Source organism: Podarcis vaucheri, assembly GCF_965113315.1.
Source record: "Podarcis vaucheri genome assembly, chromosome: 18".
NCBI classification, from domain to species: Eukaryota; Metazoa; Chordata; class Lepidosauria; order Squamata; family Lacertidae; genus Podarcis; species Podarcis vaucheri.
In genome coordinates this window covers 10,463,760-10,474,666 of record NC_138756.1, presented here as the reverse complement: position 1 = coordinate 10,474,666, position 10,907 = coordinate 10,463,760, and the positions used below count along the sequence as shown (strand labels likewise).

At 49.6% G+C, this 10,907-nt stretch overlaps 2 protein-coding genes across 6 annotated transcripts in view; one reads left to right on the top strand and one right to left on the bottom strand.

The window, feature by feature from the left end:
* The window catches only part of GAMT (guanidinoacetate N-methyltransferase), a 194,053-nt gene that overhangs the window by 17,549 nt on the left and 165,597 nt on the right, over window positions 1-10,907 (top strand). The gene's annotated exons all lie outside the window — the stretch shown is intronic.
* The window catches only part of TJP3 (tight junction protein 3), a 41,890-nt gene continuing 31,394 nt past the window's right edge, over window positions 412-10,907 (bottom strand). For all 3 annotated transcript variants that reach the window (XM_082206303.1, XM_082206302.1, XM_082206304.1), the window contains exons 17-20: window positions 10,183-10,494; window positions 3,836-4,093; window positions 2,623-2,675; window positions 412-993 (exon numbers count right to left, since the gene is read on the bottom strand). In XM_082206303.1, coding sequence (XP_082062429.1) covers window positions 885-993; window positions 2,623-2,675; window positions 3,836-4,093; window positions 10,183-10,494 — 732 coding nt within the window. In that variant the 3' untranslated portion in view covers window positions 412-884. The remainder of the gene's footprint in view (window positions 994-2,622; window positions 2,676-3,835; window positions 4,094-10,182; window positions 10,495-10,907) is intronic.

The window sequence follows — 10,907 nt, the reverse complement described above, 5'->3', positions numbered from 1 at the left end:
ATGGAGACCGTCCGGGGACAGAGGGGAAGCGCCGCGCGCCTTCCCCTCTGTCCCCAGACCTGTTTAAAGAAAGGGGCGGCGGGGAGAAGATTGCTTCTCCCTGTTGCCAGCTCCGCAATCTCCGGGGAGAGAGGGGAAAGCGCGCGCGCCGTCCCCTCTTTTGAAGCAAGGGGCGGAGGGGAGAAGATCGCTTCTCCCCGTTGCCGCCCCTTGGTTCAAAAGGGGTCCGGGGAGAGAGGGAAAGGCGAAGCTGCATTGAGGCGGACGGATTTGTGTTGCTGTTGTTTTTAACGAGGTGAACATTTTAGGAAACGAAAGATGAAATAAATCTGAAAAGCAAGGATCTCCAGGAAAAGCTATCTGGAGTTTTCAGCTCCTGACACACACACAAACCCAGAACTGAAACACAGCTTAAAACAAGCTATTTATTAAGGCAAAAATCCAGAGGGGAGTTTGACTGTTTCTCCGACAGCGAGAGATCAATTACGGAGGTTTTATATTATTATTATTATTAAAAAACTGGCCCAAACTTTGCAGGTGTGCATGGAGATTTATTTATTTTCCATCTTCTCGTTTTTAAAAAAAGAACCGATTTGCCTCGAGGTCTTTTGTTCAAAAGCTGCGAGCCGTTGGCACAGATTGTTTTCCCCTCCAGATCGCGGGATTTTCGGAGCAAAGGGAGGCGGAACGGTTCCTTGCTAGGTGGTGCCGCGAAGAATTGGGACCTGAGTTTGGGGTCGGGGGTCCTGATCCCAAGGGACCCGGGGCTGGTAAGAGGGCATACAGGGATGTCGTAGGCACAGAATTTCCAAATGGGGGAAAAAATAACACAACGCACACCGTGTATTCCTCCAATCGGCGAACCCCAATCTCTGCAGAACAGTCTAGAGGTCTGTGGCAGGCCCCCAGTCGTAACCGTAGTCTTGGTCCGACTCGGAGTCGTAGGTCTGAGCGTGGGTGAACTTCTTCCGCAGGGCATCGTGTTCATATTCCCTGGGGGAGAGGAAAACGAGGTTGCAAAACTAAAGCAAAAGAGGGGTTTTTAATTCAAGTCGTTCAAGCCCACCTGTCGGTACGATCCGGCCCCCCTGGCAGTTTCTTTCCTGGGGTAAAAGGTAAAGGGACCCCTGACCGTTAGGTCCAGTCGTGGCCGACTCTGGGGTTGCGGCGCTCATCTCGCTTTACTGGCTGAGGGAGCCGGCGTACAGATTCCGGGTCGTGTGGCCAGCAGGACTAAGCCGCTTCTGGCGAACCAGAGCAGTGCACGGAAACGCCGTTTCCCTTCCCGCCGGAGTGGTACCTATTTATCTACTTGCACTTTTCACGTGCTTTCGAACTGCTAGGTTGGCAGGAGCAGGGACTGAGCAACAGGAGCTCACCCCGTCATTGGGGGGATTCGAACCGCCGACCTTCTGATCGGCAAGTCCTAGGCTCTGCGGTTTAACCCACAGCGCCACCCACGTCCCTATTTCCTGGGGTAAAATCCAATAAAAAGCTCACCAAAATACTTTGGTCAGCCCTTGCGACGCATGTTCACTTCATCAAATCTTGCCCTCTTTGAAAAAAGTTTGGACACACAAGCTATAGCTTAGGGCCCGGCTCTCTTGGGAACCCCCCAAAAAATGTAAAGGGGGAAAAAACCCTGGATGTACATTTCCAAAATATAACATAAACAAATTAAATAAAACCTACATACAGCAACAGTGTTTTGTGTTGTGTAGGCTCCTGTGATGTAAGTCATGGGCCCAGCCTGCTAGCCTGCTCCCTAAAATATCACTAGTTTGCTCCTTTCTATATTTAGGGATGCCGGTGGCGCTGTGGGTTAAACCACAGAGCCTAGGGCTTGCCGATCAGAAGGTCAGTGCTTCGAATCCCCACAATGACGGGGTGAGCTCCCGTTGCTCGGTCCCAGCTCCTGCCCACCTAGCAGTTCGAAAGCACGTCCAAGTGCAAGTAGATAAATAGGTACCACTCTGGCGGGAAGGTAAACGGCATTTCCATGCGCTGCTCTGGTTCGCCAGAAGCGGCTTAGTCCTGCTGGCCACATGACCCGGAAGCTGTACGCCGGATCCCTTGGCCAATAAAGCGAGATGAGCACCGCAACCCCAGAGTCGGCCACGACTGGACCTAATGGTCAGGGGTCCCTTTACCTTTATATATAGGGTGCCTACGTTCTGCATGGACTGGTTGCACGGCAACATATGCAAATAGCTTGAGATACCTATGAGGTCCATAAATTACCATATAGCATAGGTTCAACACAAAAAGCAGCAACAGTTTGTTGTTGACGAAGGACAGCTGGACATATAAAGGGCCCCATTACCTTCAGTAGCTGAGGGCCTCATCAAACCTAAATCTGGCCCTGGTCAGAGGGCTGCCGACAACTGACAATGTGGACTAGTAACTTGAGCAATCATTTACAACCGCAGACAGCGCACAGGAGTGTACTGAGGGATCGTTGACCGGCCGACCACCCTCTTTTAAAACTCTCAGGGTTGCTGCAGCCCCTAACCCGTGTCCTCGACCCCCAAACTCTTCATCTTGTGCCCTCCGAAACCAAGTATCAGCCCTCCCACTTGGGTGGACATTTTCCCGGTACCCCAGAATGCAAAAAGCAAGTACCTGATTCCGTAGTCTTCCCTCCATTGGCCTTGGGGTTGCTGGTCGCCGTCGTGCTGGAGAGGGAAGAAAGAGGAATCAGCAGGTGAGAACCACAGGTCTTAAAATTGGTGGTTTCCCGACAGCTGGGACTACAACTCCCATCATCCCTGCTCGCTAGGGATGATGGGTGTTGTAGTCCGACAACAACCAGGGACCCAAAGTTTGGGACGCTCTTAATTCAAGGAGAATCGCTTCCCATTTGCACCATTGTTTTTGGAACCGGGGTTGGTGTTTCTAAGTTGCCGGAAGCAGCCCAGAGCGGCTGCGCCGACCCGGTCCGATGGGCAATGAACAAATAATAAAATTATCGCAAGCCGTGATGGCTAGGCTCTGCCTTTGTGGTCAGAGGCAGTGACGCTTTTGAAGAACAGCCCCTGGAAACCACAGGAGGTGTGTAATGAAGGCGCCAGGCACACTTCCCTGGGGAGAGTGTTCCACAGATGGGGAGCCACCACAGAGAAGGCCCCGCTCTCGTGTTGCCACCCTCCGGACCTCTCGAGAAGTAGGCACAAGAAGGAGGGCCTGAGAAGATGATTTCAGGGTCCGGGTGGGTTCATATGGAAAGAGGTGGTCCTTGAGGTATTGCGGTCTTGAGCCGTTTAAGGCTTTATAGGTCTAAACCAGCACTTTGAATTGGGCCCGGAAACTAAATGGTAGCCAGTGCAGCCGGACCAGCACTGGGGTAATACGCTCAAACTGTTCTGTTTCTTGCTACAGTAACACCCCCATCACATGGGCTGCCCAGCACTGCAGGAGAATGGGGATTGGGTTGGAGTAGATGACCCCCAGGAACCCATTTGGGGGCTCCTTACCTGCTTAACTAGGGACGTGGGTGGCGCTGTGGGTTAAACCACAGAGCCCAGGACTTGCCGATCAGAAGGTCGGCGGTTCGAATCCCCGCAACGGGGTGAGCTCCCGTTGCTTGGTCCCTGCTCCTGCCAACCTAGCAGTTCAAAAGCACACCAGCGCAAGTAGATAAATAGGTACCACTCCGGCGGGAAGGTAAACGGCGTTTCCGTGTGCTGCTCTGGTTTGCCAGAAGCGGCTCAGTCCTGCTGGCCACATGACCCGGAAGCTGTACGCCGGCTCCCTCGGCCAATAAAGCGAGATGAGCGCCGCAACCCCAGAGTCGGCCACGACTGGACCTAATGGTCAGGGGTCCCTTTACATTTACCTGCTTAACTGGGTAAGCCAAAGCAGCCGCTACTCTCTCACTGAGGTCCTGCTCCGAGGTTTGCTCGGTGGGTTCCGAGGAGCGAGCCAGGGCCGGCTCCTGATAGGATTCCTCGAGCTCCTGGTCAGTGTAAGCTTCGCCTTCTGCGTCCGTCTCATCGTAGTCGCTATTGGCGCGGCTGTCGCAAGTCAAGTAGCCCGGGCTGGTGGGAGAAGGCTGGTTCAATAGGTCCAAGCCTTCGTCGGCTGGAACATCCACCTGGGTGGAAAAGGGAGGCAGGTGAGTTTATTTTAACCTAAGCTGTGTATTTTTTAGGTTAGGTATTTTAACCTAACCTACCGTATTTTTCGCTCTACAAGACGCACCAGACCACAAGACGCACCTAGTTTTTGGAGGAGGAAAACCAGAAAAAATATATTCTCAATCCCAGAAGCCAGAACAGCAAGAGGGATCGCTGCGCAGTGAAAGCAGCAATCCCTCTTGCTGTTCTGGCTTCTGGGATAGCTGCGCAGCCTGCATTCGCTCCATAAGACGCACACACATTTCCCCTTACTTTTTAGGAGGGAAAAAAGTGAGTCTTATAGAGCAAAAATACAGTAATGATTAAAAAAACAAACCTCAAAGCCGTTTACACAAAATATAAATTTACTCGTCGCACACACTGGAATTCTAATAGCCCGCCCCCAAGCCCGTCTGTTTTTAAAAACCATAGCGCATAAAAACACAGGGCAGCTTCTGAAGTCAGTTGTTAAAATATGGGCAGTTTCGAAAGCGGTGTTAGGGCAACTCACGGTTTGGGTCAGTTAGGCCGGAACGATCACTTACAGTTTCCGGAGAGGCTTTATTTATGCAGGAACGGATTCGTCTCGTCGGGAACTATTTACCGGATGAGCAGAGACGAAAGGTTTTGCCTCTCAGCACGTTGGGAGAGAACAACTAAACGGTGACCATGCGACGGGATTTAGCTTAGGCAGAGAGGCCACGAAACAATTTCTAGACAAAACAGCACTTTTGCAGGGTTCAAGGCAACACACGCATTAGCCAGAAGTCCAGAAGAAGAAAAGATATTTTGCTTTTCTGCAATACCACCCGCCTTCTCAAATAGTTTTGCATTCTCAGGCGAGGCAGTGGCAATTTGCAGACAGCCAACCGTCAGCCAACGATGCTATCTTGCTGCACGTTCTTGAGAAGGAGATAAGTTTACACCAATGTGTTTAGTCTTTGGGTTTATCTTCTCAGGCTGCGTCAGACTCCAAGGTCGTCAGAGAGCTTAGCAGCTGCTGTTTCCAAGACCTTCTTGTCTTTGGCGATCCCTCGTAGCCGAGTAAGACTGTCTTCCCCAAACACGGTTTTAGCAGTGAGTCCGTAAGTGACTATGGAGGCCAATTCTGGATCCACACGTCCTTCCACAGTGGGGACATTGGTTTCCGGGTGGGAGTTGATCCCGGTGAGGGTTTGCCAAGCATGCCTTCCTCTTAGCACATTTCTCCCTTTTGTCCTGAGTTCGAGTGTCTTCAAAGCCCACGACACCTTTGGTCAAGGCTGTTCTCCAACTGGAGCGCTCGCAGGCCAGTGTTTCCCAATTGCTGGTGTTTATACTACTTTTGCCTTGAGACAGTCTTTAAACCTCTTTTGTTGACCACCAGCATTACGCTTCCCATTTTTAAGTTCGGAATAGAGTAGTTGCTTTGGAAGACGATCATCAGGCATCCGAACAACATGACCGGTCAACGAAGTCGATGTTGAAGAATCATCACTTCCACACTGGTGATCTTTGCTTCTTCCAGTACACTGGCATTAGTTCACCTGTCTTCCGAAGTGATGTGTAATATTTTTCGGAGATACCGTTGATGGAATCTTTCGAGGAGTTGGAGATGGCGTTTATAAGTGGGCCACGTTTCACAAGCATACAGTAAGATTGGCAGCTTTGTAAACAAGCATTTTGGTTTCCCTGCGAATGTCTCGGCCCTCAAACACTCTGCGCTTCAAGCGGGAGAAAGCCGTACTCGCAGAGTTCAGGCGCTGCTGGATATCAGCATCAATGTTGGCCCTTGTGGAAATATAACTGCCCAGGTAGGAGAAGTTTCCAAGACCACGCAGTGGTTGAAAAAGACATCGTGTTTGTCGGCAGGCAGAGATCACAATAAGGGATTTCAGCGTTTGCAGAAGACAGAGAAATGGGGGGTTGCTTCTTGTATGGCCAGCTGATCATGCCTTGACCAAACTGAAACAGGTAACCACTGGCAGATTTCTTGCCTGTGGCATCTCTCGCCCATTGGGCATCAACGTAACCGAACCAGAGCTGGCTTGTCAGCTAGAAGATGAAGTTGAAGAGAGACCTTTTAGGTGTGCATGAGTTACTGGACAGAACGTCAAATCAGCTCAAGTAGGGAACTCAACCTTTCTGCATAGGACACCAACAGACAGGCCCCCAACAGAATGCCCATTGCCTTTCTGTATTGCTTCTTATTAGGGATGCGGGTGGCGCTGTGGGTTAAACCACAGAGCCTAGGACTTGCCGATCAGAAGGTCGGCAGTTCGAATCCCTGCAATGACGGGGTGAGCTCCCGTTGCTCGGTCCCTGCTCCTGCCAACCTAGCAGTTCGAAAGCACCTCAAAGTGCAAGTAGATAAATAGGTACCACTCCAGCGGGAAGGTAAACGGCGTTTCCGTGCGCTGCTTTGGTTCGCCAGAAGCAGCTCAGTCCTGCTGGCCACATGACCCGGAAGCTGTACGCTGGCTCCCTCGGCCAGTAAAGCGAGATGAGCGCCGCAACCCCAGAGTCGGTCATGACTGGACCTAATGGTCAGGGGTCCCTTTACCTTTACCTTTTATTGCTTCTTATTGGGCAAAGGCACAGAAGAGCCAAGATTTTTCCAAAACTTGACCCCCAAGAGTATCTCAAAAACCTTGGCTTCCGACATTCAAAAACGCACATGCCAAAAAAGCAAGCAGTTTTGCCGTTTTCAGCGACTGGTTAAGAAGGAAAATTGTCAGAGTGTTAATGCTCGATTTGTGTCCCAAGACACAAGGTCTTGTGAGGTTGGCAAGGTCTTTGAATTGCTGAGAGAGCTTGTGAAGAAGGGAGCTAGTATCTTCATCTTGGTCCTAGCAGGCCACTAGATCACCATAAATGACCAGGTAGGTCCACCTGAAATCTCGAAGCTTGGGAGTACAAACGAGGATCGCCTTTGCTTTGAGAAAACGTTTCCACGAGTCAAGACACTGTCGATTTCTCTTTCTAAGCTCCAGCAAGCTTGCTCAGGACCACAGGTGCTTTTTGCAAAGCTCACAGACTAGATTAGCATCGTTTAGCTCTTTAAAACCAGGTTGGCTCCTGCAGAGATCCTCTTTGACATAATACAAAAAGGCCGGTTTTTTAATTTCCTGGTGCTTTTCTGCTTTGCAAGGTCTTGCCAAACCTCTGCAAAGTCTAGGTTTGTATCTGTGAACTCAGCATTATGCTGAAATCGCTTGCATCCACCAAGACCTTGACTCTGCTGTGATAACAGATGAATTTCACAGGGTGTCTGGAGCACAGTCTACTCCTGTTGTCTTTGATTAATTTCAGCTGGTAAGGCTCAAGGATGTGGACGCTCAGACCCTTGCCCCTCTTGGCTGATAAAAACCATCAGGGAGGGAACAGCTGGCTGGGCCAGGGAGGTGATCAACGCCTCTTTACGATAAGGGCTAGTCCCTGCCTGTTTGAAGTAGGCTGTTGTAAACCCACTCCTTAACAAACCTTCCCTGGATTCGAGAAAACCGAAACTACCAGCCAGTTGCTAATCTCCCTTTCCTGGAACACTTTGGCGACTAAGTTTGCAGCAGCACGTGCAACAAAATGGCGTCCAGCATTCAAAAACCTCCTCAGCTTGCATTAACTAGCCACACACAAGGCATGCAAGCTCCACCCCCCCAGTCGTTCTTAGACTTCTTATTGGGTGAGCAACACAGCCAAGCAACACAGTTGGAGCCTCCCTCCTCCCTGGCCGGCAGGGATGGAGGGAGAGGAGCTGCTTCCTTTGAAATTTAAGGGACATCATTTAAGGGACATCTATCAATAAGGGACAGCAGCGGGACATGGTGCTGGGATAAGGGACTGTCCCTTCAAATAAGGGACACTTGACAGCTATGATTAAGAGAGTTATTGGGGAGGACCGCAGGACAGACGCTTGTCCAGGAAAGAGCAAAGAATGTGTTTTCATTGTGGGAAAATGGGACATCCAAGGGAATATTAGAAGTCTGGGGTGCAAGCTTGAAAGCTACCTGGTATGTTGATTCTGGTGCGAGCAATCATAGGACAAGTTGGGTGAAAGATTCCTGCGTCGCGGGGAGGTGGGCTGGATGAATCAGATTCTATTCAGTTGAACCTCTGGTTACAAAGTTGGTTGGACAGTGTTCTCGAAGCTACCAGCATGAGTTTGACCAGACTGCAGGAGGACAGGAAGACTGGCGTGCCTGGAACAGGTGAGGCTGCAGGTCCCTTATTTTGGCTGCTGGTCCCTTATTTTCAAGGCTGCTGGTCCCTTATTTTCAAATCTGTAAGTTGACAGCTATGCTCTTAATCCTGTGACACTCTTCAACCTGTTTGGAAAAGACTCAAATCTGCTTCTGGTTGGGTCTCCAGGACATTTTATCAGTGGAGCAAAGGATTGGGGTGAACGGCGTAACATGGAAACCGCCGCACGGTTGTCCTCAAGATCATCGCTGACTTTTCTCAGTCGCCGAAGAATTTCTAGGGCGGCACTCAGGCGAGTTTGCAAGTCTCCATCCTGTTTCAGCCTAATTGAATACGGTTTCCCCAATCCTCTGGTGTGTATTATCAGTGAATCTTCCAGACAATGACTTTTGCTTCCCTGCCCTTTCTTATCCGACTGCGCAAAATCAGCAGCTGGCTAGGAGATTCTCTATTTTGAACATCCACCGTTGAAAAATCTGCTCCTTCAACTTGGAGATTACTGTCCTTGCCTAAATTCCAAACATTGTTCATCTCTCTGCAAGTTCCAGTTCTTAGCAATGCAAACCTCCCCCTTCTGCTTTCCAATAGCCTTTGGGGAGAGGCACACCTAGGATTTTTGCTTTTGCAGATTCCTTGCAGCCGGTTCTTTCTTCCTAGTCCAGTCCACCCATCCTTTCTCTTCACTTCTCTTGAAATCCACTCCCCTTCTCGCTGGCTTTCTCGCTGGCATGGGAAGGCTTTTGGAAAGGAAACTTTGGGAAAATCCATATGGGGTTCCAAATATACGCCTGGGCCCATAACCTGTTAGAAGTGCTTGCAGCTTGGGTCAATAAGATTTATTTGATCACTTAACAGTTTCTGGAGTTCAGAGGCTTTATTCATGAAACAAATATTTATGGGATGAGTAAAGATGAAAGAGGCAAAGATCTTGTCTCAACACGTTGGGAGGGAACAAGAATATGACTTGGCACCCGGTGATGTCTAGATCGCCCTCATGTAGTTTAAAGTAACTCATGCATTAACTAGAAGCTCAGAAGAAGGAAATGTATTTGCTTTTCTCCAACAAAAATCAGGGCGGTTTCGAAAGGTTCTGTTTACCATCTTGATTCAAAATAACCCCCTGTTTTATCCAAATATAGAGGAAAACCAGTTCCCTGGTCTCAGGAATGATTGTGCGAAATCTGGATAAAATCAGGCTTCCAAATATAGATGAACAGCAGCTCCTGATCTCAGGAGCTGTCATGCAAAGTTTGATCACGATATCCTAAGAGGTGTTCAGATCCAGAGCGACTGGGTAGCCGTCCAAATTGCACAGAAGATACATTAAAATTATCAGTTAAAAGCCAGAAGTTAAAAACCAAGCGGACCTAAAAAATAATAAATTCAAAACATCAATAAAACCAGCTGTTCAAAATATACATTACAAGGAGAATTCACCTATTAAAATGCATGACAACTTGGGTATAAGTTGTTGCAGATCAGCAAACAGGCACTTACTGATTTTGTTCCGTTTGAAATGTGCTTCTTGCAAAATACCTCGAAGCAATTTCACAACGAAAAGCATCAGCGATAAAAACAATTATAACGTTTTGTTAAAAACCCAATCAAAACCAGTTTCACCTGTAAGATCACTGAGGGCAGAGAAGAGAAATATCTAAGAAATCAGGAAGTTTTCTGCATATGTTCATGCTAGATGGAATAATAATAATAATAATAATAATAATAATAATAATAATAATATCTTTATTGTCATTGCCCCCTCTCGGGGACAACGAAATTTTTAAAAAGCAAATGAAAAGTATTTCATTAAAGAAGAGAAAAAGCCAGCGTGCCACAACCGCAGCGTAAGACGTGAGATCCAGGTTCCGCTACCCCAGACGGCACCCACCTGCTCCTCTGTCGTCCATACGGGTCGGGCTTGCTGCACCCGGATGATGTCCTTGAGGCTCTGGTACCAGCTGTTGGAGCCGCCGGCCAGGCTGATGGTGGCCGTGAAGATGTGGCTCCAGTCTTTCTTCATCTTGCCAGCCTGGGCGTAGAGGCGCCGCGAACTCTTCTTGGATTCCGGGGCCAGCCACTGTCGCATGGCTTTGACGCCCTGCCGGCTGTCCGGCTCGCAAAAGACCACGATGGGGAAGTACTGGACGTAGTTGAGCCTCTCCACGGCTGCTGGGGTGATGTCCAGAAGGGCGTGTTTATCCTGGGAGACAGGAAAGCGACAGATGAGGCCGTCAATCGTGCATCTAGGGCGGCTATCTATCAGCTCCATCAGAAACCAGGTGCGCAGCCTGGCGGGCATTTTGGACTCACAGCCGTCCATGGAGGCGCAGATCCATTCTGTGTCCAAGGCGGCTGTCTGCCAACTCCATCTGAGACCCTCCCTGCCCACAGACTGTCTGGCCAGGGTGGCGCATGCTCTGGTTATCTCCTGCTTGGACTACTGCAATGCGCTCTACGTGGGGCTGCCTTGGAAGGTGATCTGGAAATTGCAACTAATCCAGAATGCGGCAGCTAGGCTGGGGACTGGGAGTGGCCGCCGAGACCATATAACACCGGTCCTGAAAGAACTATATTGGCTCCCAGTACATTTCTGAGCACAATGCAAAGGGTTGG